A 22,332-nucleotide genomic window follows, 5' to 3' on the forward strand; every position below is an offset into this window, starting at 1 on the left:
GGACTCGCACTGCAATGGCCCTGTACTACAAGCCTGACAGTGAAGAGCTCATCTGAATGGTATGAATGGCATGGGGCTTGCTGGGAACCAGGCAAGGGTGCAGGCTTGGGGGTGAGGAGTGCAGTGGGGCCTGGATTGAGCTGTGTGGCTCCAGGAAAAGAACTGCAGTGTGGGTCAGGAGTCCCTGGCCCTGGGAGGGATAGAGGAGGCCGGGGAAGGGTTAAAGGAGGTGGATGGGGAGTGGGCCCAGGAGGTGGAGGACATCAGGGAGGACAAGTGGGAGCAGGTCCATGACTTGGGGGGGGGGGGGGGAAGGAAGGTGGTAGATCTGTGCCACAAACTTTGAAGCAATTAGGAGGAAGGTTGTCTTATTTTGTGTAGGGTGGCCTCTGCCTGAGATATTAAAGAGCAGAACAAAGGCTAATCTGGTGGTATATAGAATTACAGATTAATTTTCCATTCAGCAAGTCACCATGCAGTCATGCCTCTGAAACTGCTCTTCACTTCTCTTTTCATAGGAAGCCTACATGCCATCAGGAAATTCTTACGTGTTTAATCAAACCGTGTTTAGAAACATACAATTTATTCTTAAGAAAATAAGTACCATATATGGTTACATCAGAGCAAAGCATAGAGAACGTTGGGTGGATTCTTATGTATTCAGATTTGTAGCTGCTTTTAAAATGCTGGATTAAAAGTTTTGTTTAAAAAGCCACTATAGCTGAAGTGATACTTTCCCACACTACTTCACTGACCTTCACATCTGAGAACAGCGAAGTCCAACATAAATATTAGTAATCTGGTTAGGATCTGAAACTGCAGTACTTGCATTGGGAACTTCCACATTTCTAGGCATTGAACAGAACAGAGTGAAAAATGGCAAAATCCTGATTCTCAGAAGTCTGCATTCCCAGGACAAACTGCAACACATGACATGCTGCTAGAACAGGCTTGAAAACTGGACTCAACCTTCTAGACAGAGTGAAACATACCTGCACTTTTCTGCCTGCACAAAAAACATGCTCCTTGCAGTTGACAGTACTGCTTACTACAGCTGTGCCTGTGTTTACTGCGTAATGTACTTACAGTAACATATTGCCAATTATCTTTTTTTTAATGCATTTTAAAGTGTTACATCTTACTGTGTCTCTCCATTTGTTATATATTCTTTCTCCTTCTGCTTTCATCCCTCTTTCTCCTATCATTGCTCAGGATTAATCTTTTTCCTGAAATGTTATCTGCTCCCCTTCCATCTCCCTCCTCCCCTTACGGATCTTCCTCATTCTTTTGCTACATCATGCTCTCTAATTCCTCCGTCCCTTTTTTCCTCTCCCCCTCCTCTTCACACAGACATCTGCACCCATCTACAGAGCTGACAGGTGTTCTGTATCTCATGGGACACAGTCGTTTGGCAACACTGTTACACCTACCCATAGCTCTGCAGGCAGGAGCTGCAGTTGTGCCTTCTGACTTCTATGTCACCTGCTGAGCAGGCACCCAGTTGCTTCACTCTCACTGTTCCTCCTGCTGGATCCCAGCTGGAGGAAGGAGCGTTGGCACCAGCAACACAAGGTGAGAGGCCCAGCTGGCATCAGGCTCTCTTATTTTGTCCCTACAACTGTCCGCATCCAGCTCCAGCAGGCTTCTCACAAGCAAACATCTCCACACCCATCAGAAGAAACGCCCTAATTCCCCAGCCAACACCAATTCCCCCACTGCATCTTCCCTCAGCAACCAGCCAGTCCCAGCAGCCCCAGGCAACCAACAATCAAAAACACCTCCAGGCACCCCCATACTGCTTTCAGCTCTGCCACCCATCCAGCTGCCCCTAAAATAGCCACCAGCTGCCCCCAGTCACCCCCACTTTCTACTGTCAAGATTTTGGCCAACTCCTGAGTCTACCCCCACCACTGTTTAAGGGGAACATGTTTATCATAAGCTGAAGTTTATGGATATATGCAAACTAGCTCATGAACTAATCTGCATAAAATGCCATATGGCAAAGCATAGCAGCTATGCATCTTCGTACCCACCCATATTCACAGCCACTCTCTATCACACTTGCTATTTGGTCACCCTATTCCCTTGCTATATCAGAAAGAAGCAAGCAGCACCTGGGTCTTTCTGCTCAATAGACCCACTGCCTACTCGAAGTTTCAATTTGCCCCAGTCAAGAGGGATTTTTCAAGCCCTACGCTAGGTTTGGTAGAAAACATTTTCACCTATTTGCACAAAGAATTTCTTCCATAAACCAGGACGTTACGAAGATAAGTGAACAATGTGTACTAATCTCTGCAACTCCCATCCACAACATACATGCCATCCAAATAATTCTGCATATGAACTCAGTGCAACTACTCACATGCATAGTTACTCAGGCACATAAGCTCTCACAGGATCAAGGGCCCAAAAATGTAAATATTGGTGAATCCAGAAATTTACTGGTATGAACTTTGAGTGGCTGCTTCACTCATGAATGGCAAAACCATAAATTCTTGTAAGTTATGCAGGTCATGCCAAAGGAATACCAATAAAACCTTTAAAACCAACGTCATCATCTATTTTGCATTAGACACAATTTACAGAAACCACTCCCCCCATTTTTTGTGTGTGCTCTAGAAAGTTAACACACACTTTACTGGTATTTTTTCCCTCTCTTTCTGCTTTGGTTACAAATTATTATTTTTGAAACACCAACTGCTAGGCCCTGTGGAGCCAGCTGCCTTTGAAACAAGAGTTCCCACTGCACAGGCTTAAGCGGGAACAAAAATGATGCAAAGCATGGTATTCATTTGAAAGAAGAAGAGGGTTGGCTTTTTATTGGCATAAAATCACCATTTCTGGCCTTGATTCATCACAAGATAGTGTTGTGCTGTTTCAGGAGTAAATATTATACTATCATTTTGGGGAGAAATTCTACATTTGAAGAGAAGAAAACATTTTCATAACAGTTTTGTTAGTTTTTTAAACAGAGAAGGAGGTAGCTGTGTGAAGCAATTAATTAATTCTAAAAAAAACCCAACAACCCAAAAACCTAAAACCTACTGTCTCTTGCTTGTATTTTTTTTTAATCAATACCAAAACTAATTTCAGTATTTTGAAGTTACATGGCAAAACATCCTTCTCCCGTCTCAATATTTAGCATCATGTGGCATTTTAATAAATACTGATTTGTTTCAGAGACTTTAGTGGCACAAAGCAGATCTTATGATTTGCTCTCCATGGATTCAAAATCCGGTTTCTCATAAAATTGTACACTTGAAAGGGGCTGCCTGATATTTCATGTGAACAGCAGAATTCAGTAAACACAGCCATTTCTATTAGGGAAGAAGTGTCGTCACACAAGGCAAAAAAATGAAAGGATTTTGTCAGTGGCAGGTGAAAGAGCTCAAAGGCTGGATATATGGGGCCATTCTTCTGAATAAGGAAAAAAAACACCCAACTACCTAAAACATTAATTTAAAAAACAGTCAAATTTTCATATCTCACCTTGTAATAGCAATTGACACTGAGTAACCAACACAGTGTTTTATTATCAGAAATGTTTTTAGATATGTAACTGGTCAGAAACCGTCAAGTACCTTCAACCACTGTTCCGCCTGCTCTTTACTCTGTACTGCTAGAACCAGTGCATCTGTTCCTTGGTGAGTGATTTTCAGCTCATGCTTCTTCTTTTTACTGTCTTTGGGAATGTATGTGATACTGCAGTCATTCAACAGCAATTCCATCTGAGGTTGCTGATCCTTGGAACTTTTATAACACTAAATAAAAATGAAGTATGTTATTCGGTTAAAACTTAATTTCATGCACTTCTGGTGAAAGCCCTTACTGTATAGCAGTACTTCACTGCTTTAGCTTTTCTCACTCATCTCCTTACCATCTACCAAAGTTATTCAGTGCTAACTTGACATCCTTCTCTATCAACCCCTTTCCTAAAGTGAAATGATTGCCAAATTGACATTACCGCAGACTGTTTAATCATAGAATAGGTACAGCATGGGGAATGCCCTTGCAGGCCTTTTTTAATATATTTTTACCTACCAATAAGCCTAAACCCTGAACTGGATAAGTGAGTCAGGGCATAGTTCAGTGTCCATGCTGGTTTACTCTTTGCTTCCTCTGCTAAGACTGATATGAATTTTTCTCCCCCTCGACTGTGAGAAACATTAGTGAACCCCCTTCAGATGCTGGGTCATTGATGAACCTGGCCCAGATTTGAAGCTGTGACCTAAAGGTGAAAGGCTTCACACAGCATGATTCATTTGATGGGTCATCTAGTGCCCATTCTGAACTTCCATCCTTCAGTTCTTTCAATCTTTCAGTGAAGTTCAGTTTTATTAGGCTGTCATACACAAAATAACAGATTTAAAACAAAAACAAGTCAAGGTCATAGCAGTGTGTGCCTGTATTTCCATGTCCAGTTACCATAACTACATGTGCAAATTGGTCTTTTTACCCCATCTACATTTTCATGTGCATGTACAATAGCTATTTGGATATTAAAAAAGACCAATCTGCATATGGATAAGGATAAGGATAACCGAATACAAAGGTAGCCTAACAAATGCACATGCATTTTTATACATGGATCTGAGACCCCTTATTTTAAAATGTTGCCTTACCCATTTCCTGTGCTAAGATTCAGGAACATATAGCAATTGTTAACAGGATATTACAAACACTACAATCAAGGCTGAAAAGGGAATCATTTAAAACCAATCTTAAAACCAATCACAATTTTCTAATTGTATTCCTTTCCTTTCAGGCTAAAATTTCTTTGGCCTGGTCTCAGCTGAGTGGTAAATAATTTTTTGAGGAAATTTGTTTTATAAAAAAAACATACTTAAGTTATATGAGCATGAAAAGCCACCACCACCTTTTAGCAGTTTAAGAAGCATTTCTGTGGCATATCTTGATATATATTTCTAGATTTTATTTTTCAGAGTATATATATATAAGAAGTTTACTAAAAACACACATTTTACATAACAAATAGTGCCAGATGAGGCTGTATAGAAAGCAATTATTGGCCAAATTATTTATATTGAATGTCTGGTTCTGATCTAAAGTATCACATTTTGGTCTCAGTTGAATGCTGCATTTATAATATAGGGAATAACTAATCCCTAAACACATATATATTTGTATTACTTTCTTCAAAAATCATAGGTTAAGTCTTCTAGGTCTTTCTTCCAATAGTAAACTAATCTTGTTTAAATCTCCTGTTATGATTTTTATAACAATTTCTTAGACCACACAAGTGGTTAAAGAAACATGTGGTTAAAGGAAAAAGAGTACCACGAGGATTTTAAATAAATAAATAAACATAATTGTAGAAGAAATATAATGTGCCTTTTTAATTTCTCTCTCTTTCTCTATTTTGATTTTAAGCTTCTATCCTTCATTCCAAAGGTCTGATTCTGATCTTGCATATGTTGGCATACATCTGGACTAACAACAGTGAATCCAACGGATTTACACCAATATACCGGTGAACAAAATCAGAGTGAAACTTTTTTTCACAATTAAAATATATACAATGCAAAAATAATATCCTTAAAACATAAATTGAATTGCCAATTTAATAACAATTTCCCACCATATTTACAGCAACCTCTTATCTGACCATCTATGTCCCAAAATCTGTCCGTTCCCCCTTCAGCCAAAGTAGTTGAACTTTGCAGCATACTCAGAACATTGACAAATCTTGGCCATGGAGGACTAATGACGGAAAATGAGTTGCTAAATTGAGGACCCTGCCTTTGTGGAATATCCCTTTCCAGGTGCTACCAAGTTGGGATGCAGCCTTCATAAACTCATCCGCTAATTGCAACTTTGTGGACACCACACAGGAAGAGAGTAAACAGACCTCACATGATTTAGGATGTAGTTTAAAACCCTTGTATGTTTTTTTAATAATACAGAAATGAAAACCTCTCATAAGCAGAGCCGTCCCTAGAGTACGGTGAATCGGGATGACTGCCCTGGGCCCCGCGCTTTGTGGGGCCCCACGCTTGGTGAGGAGGCGGGCGGGAAGGTGAGGCGGGAGGGGGGGCAAAGAGAAGCCCCCCTACCAACCTCCCCCTCTACTCAGTGCCTCCTGCCTGCCGGTGGGCCCCACCAATCAGCCTCTCCCCCTACCTCCCAGTGCCTACTGCCAATCAGCTGTTTCGTCTGGAGGCGCGGGGGGGGGGGGGGGTGGAGCGAGGATGCAGTGCGCTCGGGAAAGGGGGGAACTGGGTGGGGAAGAGGCATGGTGGGGCGGGGCCTTTGGGGAAGGGGAGGAGTGGGGGCAGGGCCTACTGGAGCTAGGGGAGCACACCCCAGATGATAGAAACTCAGCGCCTAGGTCCCGGGCACCGCACTCTCCTAGGGTCAGCCCTGCTCATAAGATAATCCTTTTTCACTAAACAGAAACAAGTCTTGCAGCAGGGAGTTTACTAAGTCATGGACCTGCAGCTGGTGACCACTATATGAGAGAAACATAATAGAGTTCTACAGAATGAACACAAGGACATTTAAATCACTTCCATCTTTCCTTTCTATGATGCAGCTGTGAACTATGTGAATATTGCATCTGTAATTACAGCAGAACAGATGGTGAAGGTTTAGTTTTAAGTATATACATTACAATAACATATGCTGCCAAGTGATTGCTCAATCTACCAAGGGACTTGTTTCTCTCTAAGGGTCTGATCCAAAAGCTCTTATATAGGGAAAACTCACAGAATCTAGTGGGATTTTTGCATCCATAAGGGTTGGGTTTGCAAGGTTTCAGGGATGAAATATATTAGACAGAAATAGGCTTCAGGCTATGTTCTCTGCATCAGAGAATTTTCTAGGGTATAAATTTCACTGCGACAGGTTCCATGTTCTAAGTGGCTTTAAAAAAAGCAATCAATCGATCAATATGGGGCCCTTGTTCATGCTCTCTGACAACAATATTAAACTTGATCGCTATTTACAATATATTTACCATAAGCCATTTTCCTTTAAAAATAATCACATCTTTAAATTACAAACAAAATCTAGCCAAAGGAAATAAAATAGTAATTACCAGTAGTTTGTTTTCTTTGATAACACACAGTAGTTTGGTCCATTGTCCAAATCGCTTCTTTCTCAAGAGGAAGGCACAGATTTTGGCATCCTTTACAAGGTCCATAGAAGCCTCCTCAGAAGGCCACTGATGTCTCATTTTTTTCCCTTTTCCATCCTCCTCCTCTTCATCATAAGATTCGTAAGAGCTGCTCATAGCATCCGAGTCATAATCTTTAAGGAAAGTATAAAAGTACCCAGTTAAAACTATCAACCATGAAACATCAATAAAACTGAACAACTGGATCTATTTTAAGTACTACCTTTTATTCTGGACAAACCAAAAACAATATATTTTTCAATCCTCAGTAATATGAATACATTAAGTTTATTGAGTATAAGATGCTATAAAAATGAGAACTGCATCATCATTAGATTTAACTATAGAACCATAATTATACCCCTGGAATTTTAACTAAAAACTATAACTTGCAAATTAATACTTAGCACTTAGATACTGCTTATTTTGAAAATGCTACTTGCAATTTCATTTTCCTCCCTTTTGCAGCTTTTCTAGAGGAAGCGATTATAATCTTTCCCCATTCCTTAATGCAATACTAAACTCTTGCTGACAATGTCTGCATGGAAAGAAAGAAATGTAAATATTAAGGACATAGCACATAAAGAAATAAACATGGAGTATGACAGAGCTCACAAGAAATCAAGTATTTCTGTATGTTCAAATATTTTACACCATATACAGTAGAAAAATTCACGCCTGTACAAAATATCATACAATTATAATAGCAACAAGTTACAAACCATGAGACAATTAATGCTAATGTAGACAGTGCCATTGATTGTATCAGTGCCTCTGCTGATGTTGAAAGCATTCTGAAGAAACTCTCCCCTTATGTTCCTTAGCCTAATCCAAAACTCATTGACATCAATGGCAAGACTCTGATTTAAGTGGGCTTCCTATCACCCCCTTTGTTATCAAGAGCCAGGAGTTAGTTCTCTACTACTGCAAAACTTTGTTATCTTTATCACAGAACTCTGTACCCCCTACTAAATGAGAACCTTTCTGCCAGCTGGTATTCCTAGAAGCTCCAGAAGGTACAATCCTTCCTAAGCTCTGGAATGACAGCACTCAGCAATAAGCCAATACAAGGCAGCGGCTAAAAGCTAGAAATTAATCCAAAATTAAGAAACACGACAAGGTTTTTTTTGTTTAAAAAAATAATAAATGAAATAAAAGGGAAGGGTGGGAAAGGTTAGGGATTGTCTATTATTTAATTTAAACTGGCAAACTGGAAAATGGTTTTATATTAAAGACTGTTCATTTTCTCATAATCATGTAAAATAATATGTGAGATCTCCATCTCTTCTAATTACCTCCCTGAAAACCAGGACAAAAGAGCCTAAACAAAAACGCCCTTCTGGTGGGGTTATCCAGGAAGCTCTATGAAAGTTTACACTACTAAATTAGAAAATGCCTAGGAGGCCATTGATCAAACTCAGACATCCAAAAGAACACCCACATGTTACCTGCAGAGACAGAAGAGTTAAAGTGGTGAAATTACTAGACATGAAAATGCAGAATTCAGTAGTTAAACCAGCATTTTCAGGGAGGTCTGACTATCTCCTTGCCCTAGAGTGATATCCAGAATCCTGGTCCATCCCTCTGGCAACAATAATCTTCCTTGAAAGGCAGCTCTTGACTCACACTACATTCTTCCTGTATTCAGGACCAGCAATACTTTCAGGGGCCATGAGTTGCCTCCTTCCCCTCTTCCAATCTAACAGTGATCTAGGGCACAATTAGGCCACCCATGTCCTGCTCTGCTCACAGCTTCTAGCAGTGGGGCTGGGGCGGCGTGGGTGGGGTGGGGGTGTCCTACTCCCTGTCCAAAGCCATATTTTCTTTTTTAATTTTAAAGTTTGTTGTGACTCTACTCTATACTCTGCCACCAGATTCCCTCTGAATACATCCAATGAAGTGAGCTGTAGCTCACGAAAGCTTATGCTCAAATAAATTTGTTAGTCTCTAAGGTGCCACAAGTACTCCTTTTCTTTTTTCTGAATCTGAAAACTCCCAAAGAGGTGGCCAGCAGTGGTACCCTCCTGGCCCGGGAAAGGGACAAAGCCCAGAGGAGGGGGGGGCTGGAGAAAGTTTTCAGTTTGGGGCGGGCCGGGGATGAGGAGTGAAGTGCAGACGGGGTTGTCTGGCTCACTGCCCCACAAAATGGACCCAGCTGAGGGTCCTGTTCTCTGTACCTACAAGCTCTGTTTTAGACCATGTTCCTGTCATCTAATAAACCTTCTGTTTTACTGGCTGGCTGAGAGTCACGTCTGACTGCAAAGTTGGGGGGTAGGACCCTCTGGCTTCTCCAGGACCCCGCCTGGGCGGACTTGCTGTGGGAAGCTCACAGAGGGGCAGTGGTGGAGAGCAGAAAAGGCAAAAAAACCACTATAGTGTTTAAATAAAGTGAGAAGAAGGGACCCCCATTCCTGACAGTGTTTATCAATTTAATCACAGGTGGGATTTCTATCTCCAAAATGAACTGATAAGGCTCTTTGTTAAAGATCAGTTCCAAATAAGAGAGCATATAGAATCTACACACTTCCAATATTGCTTTCATTAGGCCACATTTAAGACTCTTCTGCTGTATTACGGACACACTTTGAAGAAGTAATGTTATGTGAACAGAACGATAACTACTTCTCATCAGATGAGAGCCTAGCAAAATACCTTTTCTATCTGCATTTTTAGTGTATCTGACACTGAGGAGGTAAAAGGCAATAATATATCCGTCTTCGCTGTATTGTAATAAACCATTTCCATTTTATGAGATGTTTTAACTTTCTCATATTCCACGAAAGAATTTTCCACCTACCAAATATCATTGTTATCAGTCGTCTCCATACTATATTATGAAGGATTGGTTTCTTTTTACCTCAAGCCCCAAGCAAATATCTTGTTTCCGTCACTGCTTTTCAGTGAAGTCATTTGATTAACCACTTCACTTTTTTTCACAACACCCACATACTTTCATCAAGGTTATTAATATCCCAGTTATGGAGGTGCCAGTGGGGACTCCAAATTTAAAGGTTTAGTTTTGCATTTCAAGTATCCATACACACAGACACACAACACCATCATACCACTCTGCATCCAACAATTTACAAAGTCTTGATTTGGAATGTATATACACATTATCAAAAAATATATATAATTACAGACCAAGTCATATTTTATAAGACATCTTATTTTGGCACATTGTTTTAACACACAGAGTTCTCCCTTTGAGCTGGGTCATTTATCCCTGCATAAGATACTTACTCACCTGGCTCCCTTCTACCCCAATTTCTGTTGCCATCATGGTACAAACAAGGGCAATTATCAATACTGAGTAATCATATAATCTTGGCACTGTAAATCCTCACCTTTCCTCACCACACCTCCTCTGTACTTCCTTATTCACTTTCTCCACACCATTCATACTTTTATAGACCTCTGCCATAAGCCTGCAGATTTAAGCTTTCCTTTTAAAAAAAAGTTTCTAGTCCTTGCTGTTGTAAAGATAACCTTCCAAGTGTGATCTGAATGAGAAAGATGCAGATCCACTGGAGCAATTCAGAAACCTGATGGCAACAACAGGGAAGCTGACAAGCAAGTTGTCAGTTCAACTGTTTACCAATGCAATGAGCTACAGCAGAGATGTACAGTGGTGAACTTCATTGGAAAGATTTTTTTTTAAAAAGTTAGGGGAAGGGGGAGTAGTGAGACCTTACCCCACCCCATCGGCAGCAGACAGGACACTGTGGGAGGACAGGGTAGTCGAGAATGCCAACCCAACACTCAGAATACATTAAGGTTGATGTGTATCAAGGAAAAGAGAGATTGCTCCTTTTTCCCCAGCAACAAAGGGTGGAGGGAAGGAGTTCAAGACTATCCACACTCACTAGCCAGAGATTAAATGTCTCTATAACCTACAGTGACTTGACCTTCTGCTAGACCTCAAAATTTCATACCAGCAGAACATACACAATGATCAAGATTATTTTAAAAAGGTGTTTAAAGTTAGGCTCCTAAATCCTCATTTAGGTTCCTAAACTAAGTGGTCTGACTTTCAAAAGTGCAGAGCATCCAGTAGCTCCCACTTACTTTTGAGTCTAAGCTCTATGCAGCAAAGGGCAATAGCATACATTTGAGGCAGTACATTGTAATATGTACTGTATAGGCAGAATTCCATTTTTTTTAAATATAATTTCAACAGATAATATCAATGTTTATTTTAAAGCAATTTTTCCAATTTTTCTCAATTTTAAATTTTCACAGTTGTGGGAAATTATGGGGGGTTCAGACAATAGGGGAGCCAGACATCAATTTAATTACAGTAGACCCTGGGATTTAAAAAATTAATGCTTTATAAACTGTCAAAACACAAATTGTCAACATCACATGTCAAAATATACAAGTTAAGTATCTTAAATCAAACTTTACTAAGTTCTCAAGTAGCATTTTTCTTACTTGCCTAGCTGTACATTTTGATTGTTATCAATGGACATATTTGGGGGGGAGTTGTGTATGAACGTGAAATCAACGTTCATCGACACTGACCAGTAAAAATCTAATCCTTCCAAGCCTAGTTATATATTTTTTTTTTGGCAGAGCCTGATGGTTATTCTAGTATCTGTTGTATGAATTACATGCTTTTCTGTGTACAAAAATACAAATTGTTAAGGAAAATAATATACTCTAACACATTTTCACATTATTCCCAATAAGGTATTCAAAGGATTAACCTGAAGCTAATTTAAAGTAGGTCACTCTGGATCAGTATTTTTCAATAAATGGAGATGGAAAAAAAGTCATCATCAGCAGAGGCACACTTCAACTTGTTCTTATCTGCAGATAAATATTTATTTACAGACCACAGATAGGGAAATCACCATCATTTTGCTTTTATGAACTATACTCCTGTGGATTTTTCACCTTTTTATAGGAACATGGAAGATGTGAGCCTATTTACTGTTAATTATATTAGAAAAAATATTCTTATTATAATAGAACCTCAGGAGTTACGAACACCAGAGTTACGAAATGACCAGTCAACCAGAGACCTCATTTGGAACCAGAAGTGGGCAATCAGGCAGCAGCAGAGAAAAAAGAAGAAAAAAACAAATACAGTACAGTACTGTGCTAAACATAAGCTACTAAAAAAATGGAAAAGTTTAAAAAAAGATTTGACAAGGTAGGGAAACTGTTTCTGTGCCTGTTTCATTTAAATTAAAATGGTTAAAAGCAGCATTTTTCTTTTGCATAGTAGCTTCAAAGCTGTATTAAGTAAGTATTCAGTTGTACACTTTTAAAAGAAGAACCATAACATTTTGTTCAGAGTTACAAAGATTTCAGAGTTATGAACAACCTCGATCCCCTCATAACTCTGAGGTTCTACTGTATGAAGAAACATATACTATAGAGAGAGTTACATCCGGTTGAACATTTATTTAATCCATTAGAGCTAGCATTCTCTCTTTTTTTCCTCCACTTCTTCATGATGCTGTGCTTGTAGTCTGGGCCCTTAGAATCTGTGTCTTCTCAATCACATCCACCTCAAAAACAGTACCGTATCCTGGCTGCAGCTATTACCAGTAAAATGAGTTTGGTGGTTTTATTTTAGTCACTTATGTTAATATTATTCACAAAGCCATAAGACAAGCTAGCACAAATGAGCTCAATGGGAATTTTGCTAGAGTAGATGGGTAACAAGCACTGAAGAAAGCCTACAGTGAATTTAGCCACTTACTTTACTACAGATAAACAGAGTTGTTGACAGTACTTATATTCTTCTAGAGGGGTTAAAGGATTGGATGACAAATACTAAAGGTAATGGAATTCAGCAGAGTTGAGGCAACATAGGTTATGAGTTACGCTAGTTATGCATATAACTTTTGTGAAAGTTATAACTTTGATTTATGGGAGTGAGGGATAGTCCATCTCCCCTAAATGTTCCTGTGGGTCTGGATAGTAATGAAGGTCAATAAAAATAAGTCTGAAATTTGGTTAGCATATTTTGGGTTTTAGCCCCATAGAAACAACTACTGTACAGTACTTTAAAATCTAGTTAATATTTTCTCCTTGAGCTGGGCCCTTGCATTTAGCAGCTAACCGCGAACTGGCAGTTCACTGGGTCAGAGGGTGTGAGCAGGACCACCCTGCACTATTTCTGGGGGAGAAGCAGGGAGTGGACAGTCCCTGAGCACTGCTGAAGCTGAGCGTGTCTACATTCATTTTACATTTTTTGGAACTCTTATTTTTTTGCTCGAATTGCCTAGGTTAAGTTATTCCTATTAACAAGTGCCAGATTTTCTTTGGGTTTTTTTTTTTTTTTTTAAAAAAGGTTTAGAGCTAATGCATACATATCATTCTCCAAGAAAAACAAAGGACTCTCCCTAAACCACAGTGTACAAATGGCACACAGATCATTTGTTAGTGTTATAATGTTTCTCATGTTTTATTGTTTAGGAGAACAGATTTTATTTAGTCATTCATTTAGATTTAAACAATAAAGATGGTCAACAAATTTAGGGTCATGAATGATGATGATCCAGCAGAAAAGTATTCATACAGAAGTGATGAATTAACTCTGCCAGACAATAAATAAGAGCAGCAAAAGAAACCTTTTTACCTCCTCCAACCCACTGGAAAACACCCTCCATCTTTTAGTACTTAAATGTCTAGCTCGCTAAACCTGCACAACTGTTCAATGGCAGGCATGCCATCATTCTATCACTGTGATCCAATCGTACATCAGTGTAAGATAGATTAGACTGGTAAGTATTTGGATATGATCATGGGAGACGTGAGTGCTGAGGTAATTGGTTTTGGTGTTTAATTAGGAGGTAGCACTCTGTCCCCCAGTTGATATTGAACTAGTGTCACAGGATAGCATTGGAGATACTGGTCACTCACATCAGAAACTGCTGTGGGGTCCAGCATGCCTACCTGATCCCCTGTCATAAACCAGCCACAATCTATCCTTATAGACATGGACAATAGCGAGTCCTTCATATAAAATTCTTAACTATAGAGGATGTAAAGAGAGAACAGTTTTCTTTTTTGTTTTTGTCTTCGTGTTTTAAAACACTGAAAGTCACTAAAACTGACAATTGCTTAGGATGGCATCAGGATATATATTACTCACTGGAAGTGATATATTCAGGAGCCTTTCCAGGACTAAGTGGCACCGCCTCCTCATAGTAGCCTTCAGGAAGGGACGATGTTGGTAGTGGTGGCGGCCCATTATCTGGTGGCTAAATGAAGAAAGAAATGAATGAGATCAAAAGCCCAACAGATCACTGATCAATAAAATGCACCTAAGATGTCCGCTAATGTTCACTGCTAATTATGGGACCATTACTAAGGTTAGCAATGCCAACTAATTATCTTGTGACTTTTTGCTTCTTTATACAACAGAGGTTGTGGAGAGTAGCAGCTTTTGGAAAGAAAATCGGTCCAAGTTTCAAGCTCCCCATGGGTTGTTATAATAAAATAATAGGTTAGTGGTTGACATTAGCAAAGCAGCAGAGGGAATTTAGCCACACCATCTTCCATATCCTGGTGATATCTTCTGAAGCCTCAAAGGGCCCAAATCTGTCTCCATTGTTCATGTCGAGCAGTACCTTACTCTGTAAATACTACAAGTGATTCCAGCAGGACAACATGCAGACTAAAGTATTACTCAGCATCATTAGAGTAGCAGAACTGGGATAAAGGAGTTGGAAACTACATTACAAAAAAATACTCGTGTACTAATGGTAAATAGTTAAGAGGTCAAAAACATTTTACAGGCTAACATCTTGAAAGGAAGACTATTTTTTTTTTTTTGAATTAAGAACTATAAACTCGGATCCTACAATAGAATCCACACAGCAGATTCTATCATTGCATGGAATCCCATTCAAGGATTTTTCTGTGCAGACAATTGTACACGATCAGGGCAGAAGATGCTAACAGTGTGCTGTTCTACAGACACACAAATGTTCATGTTGTAAAAGGACATACATATACCCTTCACTAACAATGCACAGACCATTTTAATACCAAATTTACTGGACTGGAAAAGACCTTTGGTGGATCACCTAGTTCATAGTTCAGGGATCAGTTAGTTCTTCAGTTACATTATATTTCTGAATGAATGAGTTAATCCAAATAACTTTATGCAGAGCCTTCTGAGAGGTGACAATATAATAGTTCAGAAAATCGACACTTACTGATAAAAAATATTTCATATACCAGATCAAAATTTTAAAATGCTGGCTTTCTAAATATAATCTGTTTCGAATTTTAAACACTAGTTGCTGATAGGCTGATACAATAGCAAGGTAAATTTTAGTACTGCATGATTTATACCATATCAGGTTACTGTCATATTTCTTTGACAAGCAGGAAAACCACTATATTTTATAGATTTTACTTATGTTTGCTACAAGATCTTAATCCTACAGTTTCACACTGAAGGGAATTTGTATACCTCCTTTCAATACCACAGGTTTACTGTATGCTATGTTACATCTTTTTCTACACCTTATCTCTGGATAAGCTCATCTGCAAACACAAATTCAAACACCATGTCAATGCTGAGATCTCAGATCTACCTCTCTCTTTTAGACCAGTCTCCTTTTGACCAAACAAACGTCCTGTCTCCGACATCTCCTTACAGATATCTAACGTTAATGCAGGCTCAACCTAAAACAGCTGTTAATCTCCTCCCTCCCACCTCCTCTCCCAATCACTAGGCACAACACCACCATCCTGCCTGTCACGGAAGCCAGTAACCTGGGTATCATCCCTCCCTTCAGGTCATCAAATTCATGCTATGTCTAAATTTTACTGATTCTTTCTGCATAACATCTCTAAGCTACAGCCTTTTAAAATCCATCCTCATAGCTATAACTCTCATCCAAGTTCTTATCTCACGTCTTGATTACTGCAACATCCCTCTCTCTGGCATCAACACAATCTTGCTCTGCTTGTATCTATTCAGAATGCTGCTGCATTTTCCAAGCACATCACTTTGACCATGTGTGACCAAATCTACCCCTGTATTCACAGCCTACATACTACATAGCCTACTATAGTAATCTTTGTACAAAATACATCTTGTGAGGTAGCATTTGAAAACTAGTAACTCACTGGTCCATAATATCATGGTGAAATGTGTGTAGAAACATTATATGTAATGTCATAAACATGAGCTGAAATTAAACACATTTTATACCTACCAGACAAGTCTAGGTAAACCAGTTTCTCAAAGACAGGAAAAGATGACACCTCTAGCCAAGTATCATCAAAGCTGATGGGCAATCACCTGTCAAATGACCATTCTTTGGCATGGAAGAGGAGCAGGAACAAACAGATCTTCATTTTAGTAAACACCACCAACCACTTTCTCTACTGGACATGGGGGAAGTGGAAGAATGACAAAGGAAGCAGCCATTTGACTTTGGGAAAGATCCTGACCTGAAATTTGGTAAGCCTTTTTGCTGGGAGCATGTGGTAAGAATTTATCTTGAACAAAGTCCACTTTGTTAAGTTTTAGCATTAGAAAGTGTTTTATCTTTCTCTCTCTTGTAACCATTTCTGACTTGAATTCCTTATACCTGTACTCCTTTGAAATCTCTCTCTTTGTAGTAAAATAAACTTATTTTATTTTTTAATCAAAACTAAACCTGTGTTGTGAATTGTTTGGTAACTTCAATTAAAGTAGCAAACTGTTGTATATTGTTCTCTTACAGGGGCATCGGACCTAAAATATCTCAACTATCACTCCAAGAGGGCTGGACACTTCAGAACACGTTTTCTAGGGAAAATCTGGGACTAAGAATGTGTTGGGGTCAGCCTGCAAGTGGTAACCAAGGCTGGTGGAAGCCAGAGTATGCCTGGAGTGTGCGGGCAGGCTGGAGCTATACAAAGACACTCAGAGTGTAACCTGCATGCTATTTGTGAGGAGTCTAGGCTGGGAGGTACAGCAGCAAAGCATTGTGAAGCACCCCAGGATATAAGGCAGGTGGTGACACAACCCCTCACTGGTCTGGACTGAATCCTGGAATGTCATACCATGTCACCCCTCTCTTTGCATCCCTCCACTGGCTCCCCTTCTCTATCACACATAACATAAGCTGCTTGTATTCACTTTCAAGGCAATTCATAGTCAATCCCAACCTACCTATCATTCATTATTGAGCTGTCAATGCTCACCTCTGATGAGCCCATGATGACAGCCTTTGTCACACTACATTTTTAGACAAACACCTTGTCTGATTCTGCTAAACTGCAGGCCTACTCTGAACACATGATCAGCCAAATAAAATAGTCTTTCAAGCTTATCTGTTGCTGCATAGAATCATAGAATATCAGGGTTGGAAGGGACCTCAGGAGGTCTAGTCCAACCCTCTGCTCAAAGCAGGACCAATCTCCAACAAAATCATCCCAGCCAGGGCTTTGTCAAGCCTGACCTTAAAAACCTCTAAGGAAGGAGATTCCAGTGCTTCACCACCCTCCTAGTGAAAAAGTTTTTCCTAATATCCAACCTAAACCTCCCCCACTGCAAATTGAGACCATTACTCCTTGTTCTGTCATCTGCTACCACTGAGAACAGTCTAGATCCATCCTCTTTGGAACCCCCTTTCAGGTTGTTGAAAGAAGCTATCAAATCCTCCGTCATTCTTCTCTTCTGCAGACTAAATTATCCCAGTTCCCTCAGCCTCTCCTCATAAATCATGTGCTCCAGCCCCCAATCATTTTTGTTGTCCTCTGCTGGACTCTTTCCAATTTTTCCACATCTTACTTGTACTGTGTGCCCCAAAACTGGGCACAGTACTCCTCACCAATGCCAAATAGAAGGGAATGATCACATCCCTTGATCTGCTGGCAATGATCCTACTTATATAGCCCAAAATGCCGTAAGCCTTCTTGGCAACAAGGGCACACTGTTTACTCATATCCAGCTTCTTGTCCACTTCTTGGACCTAATCACATCAGCCACACCATCAAGGGCTCATTCACCTGCACATCTACCAATGTGAAATATGCCATCATGTGCCAGCAATGTCCCTCTGCCATTTACACTGGCCAAACTGGACAGTCTCTACACAAAAGAATAAATGGACACAAATCAGAAGTCAAGAATTATCAAATTCAAACACCAGTCAGTGACTTCAGCCTCCCTGGACACTCAATTACAGACCTAAAAGTGTTAATTCTTCAACAAAAAAACTTCAAAAAAACAGACTTCAATGAGAAACTGCAGAACTGGAAATAATTTGCAAACTGGACACCATCAAATTAGGCCTGAATAAATACTGGGACTGGATGGGTCATTACACAAACTAAAAACTATTTCCCCATGCTCATTTTTCCCCCTACTGTTACTCACACCTTCTTGTCAACTGTTTGAAATGGATCATCCTGATTACCACTATAAAAGTGATTTTTCCTCCTGCTGATAATAGCCCACTGTAATTGATTTGTCTCGTTAGAGCTGGTAAGGCAACCTCCATCTTTTCATGTTCTCTGTATATCTATCTATCGATCTATCTACCGTATTTTTCACTCCATGCATCTAATGAAGTGGGTTTTAGCCCACGAAACTTATGCCCAAATAAATTTGTTAGTCTCTAAGGTGCCACAAGTACTCCTCGTTCTTTTTGCTGTAACCCCTAGGTCCTTTTCTGAAGAATTGCTGCCTAGCCATTTGGTCCGTAGTCTGTAGCAGTGCATGGGATTCTTTCGTCTTAAGTGCAAGTCTCTGCACTTGTCCTTGTTGAACCTCATCAGATTTCTTTTGGCCCAATCCTCTAATTTGTCTAGGTTCCTCTGTATCCTATCCCTACCCTCCAGTGTATCTACCACTCCTCCCAGTTTAGTGTCATCTGCAAACTTGCTGAGGGTGCAATCCATGCCATACTCCAGATCATTAATGAAGATATTGAACAAAACCGGCCCCAGGACCGACCCTTGGGTCACTCCACTTGATACCAGCTGCCAACTAGACATGGAGCCATCGATCACTACCTATTAAGCCCGATGATCTAGCAAGCTTTCTGTCCATCTTATAGTCCATTCATCCAGCCCATAATTCTTTAATTTGCTGGCAAGAATACTGTGGGAGACAGTATCAAAAGCTTTGCTAAAGTCAAGGAATAATACATCCACTCCTTTCCCCTCATCCACAGAGTCAGTTATCTCATCACAGAAGGCAATTAGATTAGTCAGGCATGACTCGCCCTTGGTGAATCCATGCTGACTGTTCCTGATCACTTTCCGCTCCTCTAAGTGCTTCAAAATTAATTCCTTGAGGACCTGTTCCATGATTTTTCCAGGGACTGAGGTCAGCCTGACTGGCCTGTAGTTCCCCGGATCCTCCTTCTTCCCTTTTTTAAAGATGGGCACTACATTAGCCTTTTCCAGTCTCCCAGGACCTCCCCTGATCGCCATGAGTTTTCAAAGATAATGGCCAATGGCTCTGCAATCACATCCACCAACTCCTTTAGCACCCTCGGATACAGTGCATCCGGCCCCATGGACTTGTGCTTATCCAGCTTTTCTAACAGACATCACACTTAGATCAACCAATGTTGGATACCTATTAATGCTGAAAAACAGAGCGCATTGAGAGCAAGATTGCCTGTCGCCCTATGCATTTTTACAAGGGAGCAAACAGGTGCTAGCTATGAGCTACCTGCATTGTCGGACACCACAGTGTGGACAGCAGCCTCTGTGGGGCTGGCATTGCCCCTCTCACACAAGCGGACAGAGCTTTGTTCTGCTGAGGCAGGGAAGAGGGGGACGTAATCTCCTACTGGTTTATGTCATTTGCAGATTACCTCTCTTTGGAGCAAGGGGCAAAACTAAGTAATGAATTGTGACTCTTAGGGTCAGTTTGCTCCCTGGTCTGCTCTTGGATGTGTGCCTCCCCTTGCCCAGGCAGACTTTAATGTCCCAGTCTAGCCTTAAACTATTTTCCCAGTGTGTGTGTGCGCGCGCGCGCGAGATCATATGTATATGTATGAACTTCCTATTATTAAACCAATTCATCTAGGAAATTTTGGTCTAGAGAGTCATGCATATTTTGATGCAGCACAGACACAAAGCTTCTAAGCTATCTTTTATTCAGCAATAAATAAGAGATTCCAATAGAGATCTGAAAAATGCTTGTTTTTAGTCTAAATGTTATTCAAAAAGAAAGTGGGGAAAAAAAGAAGGGAAATGAAACACAAATGGTGCTTGTCTGAATTCGACCCCTTTAGAGCACTGGTTACTTCACACAGCTGGAGCGGGTAAACATGTGCAGCCAACGTCAACACAGATGGAATTCATTTCTGAATTAACGGGGCCCTGGTTTCTGAAATGTATTTTGCAGTTCTTGCCATACAAAAAGTTTTAAAAACAATGAAAATCCCCCAGCACAATGGCTTTTGAAAGAGGCACAAGTAGTAGAAACAACTGAAGGCACTTTTCAAAAATGTTCATTATAAAGAATGTTTTCTGAGTAAAGTGAGACAGCTTCCTTTTGTCTTTTTTTTTTTTTTTTTTTTTTTTAAAAGCAGCAGCATAGACCACATTCAAAGTCTGTACTGTAAACCCCGGTGTTTTCTATGAGATCTGGCACTCCTAATGCTCTGTACAGCAAATCAAAAATGTATGAATCTACATACAGACAGACATTCTGATGTTATTGATATTTATAATTATTTTTTAAAAAAAACATGTTATTGCTAGTTGCATTGTTGAAACCTTTCAATTCACTATAAAGTGGTAAATTTTTCTGGCAACTTTTCAAGTTGACATGGCAACTTTTCAAGAGCAGAACTTACATGGAATGCATCAAAACAGAAACTTTATTAATTCATCTGCAAATGACAAGCATCCCCAAATGCAACTAGCTTGCTTATTAGATAAGATGATTAAGTCTGATGAAAATCAGGTAACCCTGCACAATTAGATAAAAAAGTAAAAAAAAAAAATAGGAACAATTTGTCTGTCATATATCTTCTAATATTTAAGTTGGTATTATGTTACTACCTTTAAATGAAGTGCATCCTGACAACCTGACTACCCAGAGTCATTAAAGAAGCTATTGCACTTTCTGTAAGAGTAGCTATGATACCTCTATGTCCTTGCTAAATTTCTATTTTGTTCTAGCCAAACACTACAGATTAAGTAGTTACATTCTCACCTGGCTAGAATATTCTTCATTTCCTATCTGTAGCAAACGGCATGGGACTTGGAGGGATGACAGATGATAGGCAAAGACTCTAGTGCAAGGATATGAGGATGAGATACTGACCAAGAAGGTCACTACTAGTGGCAGATGCAAATTAAGCACTGCTGCTAAGTGTACCGAAAGAGATGCCAGGGCTCAAGCAATTTGATGCCAGGGCTCAAGCAACTTTTTTTACATTCATAACTGATGTAGCATGTCCAAAAGTGCTGGGGCTAGGAACCGCTAAGCCTAGAGGTGCTGGGGCTTAGCTCTGACAAGCCCTGCATAAATTAAGCACTGCCTAGCAGGGCATACTTCCCAGACTACAACACAAATAACTGTGGAACAGGACACAGTCTATCAGATTACCTTCAAATCTCAGATGAGAGGCTCCAGGCATTCCAACAAAGTAGCAAACAGCATTGGGTACTACATGCAGTTTAAAAAAAAAAAAAAATGCAAGGTCATACTCCAGGGCTGGCCACATTGCAAGGAGCAAATGCCACAGGAGTTTACCAACTACTACCAGTGAATCATTAGCTGTACATGCAAGACAGGATTTTGTTTAAAGGAGACAAAGCAGTAATTCCAGCAGAGTTAAGAGCTGACATAATGAGATGGATACACACTTCACACCTGGGGACAGTGGCTTATATGAAATGAAACAGGGAATGTGTCTAATGGCCAACAGAGAGTGTCTAATGAATGCCCAACAGAGAGTGTATACGCAACCATGTGAGGTGTGCAAAGAGTATAGGGACTAACCTACAAGATCTCTATCAAGCATTCTTACAACTACAATACCCACCTGCTGAAGTGAAGAAACAGTCTGACAGAGCCAGAAGAATACCCAGAAGTCACCTAGTACAGGACAGGCCCAACAAAGAAAATAACAGAACGCCACTAGCCATCACCTTCAGCTCCCAACTAAAACCTCTCCAACGCATCGTCAAGGAGCTACAACCTATCCTTGCTTACAGACAGCCCCCCAACCTGAAGCAAATACTCACCAGCAACCACACAC

At 40.1% G+C, this 22,332-nt stretch overlaps 1 protein-coding gene across 4 annotated transcripts in view; it reads right to left on the bottom strand.

Annotated features, from left to right (window-relative positions):
• Positions 1-22,332, bottom strand: part of AFAP1 (actin filament associated protein 1) — a 167,994-nt gene that overhangs the window by 57,784 nt on the left and 87,878 nt on the right. For all 4 annotated transcript variants that reach the window (XM_038399813.2, XM_038399819.2, XM_038399814.2 and 1 more), the window contains 3 exons: positions 14,247-14,355; positions 7,058-7,269; positions 3,582-3,761 (listed from right to left, as the gene is read on the bottom strand). In XM_038399813.2, the coding sequence (XP_038255741.1) occupies positions 3,582-3,761; positions 7,058-7,269; positions 14,247-14,355 (501 nt within the window). The remainder of the gene's footprint in view (positions 1-3,581; positions 3,762-7,057; positions 7,270-14,246; positions 14,356-22,332) is intronic.

Source organism: Dermochelys coriacea, chromosome 4, assembly GCF_009764565.3.
Source record: "Dermochelys coriacea isolate rDerCor1 chromosome 4, rDerCor1.pri.v4, whole genome shotgun sequence".
NCBI classification, from domain to species: Eukaryota; Metazoa; Chordata; order Testudines; family Dermochelyidae; genus Dermochelys; species Dermochelys coriacea.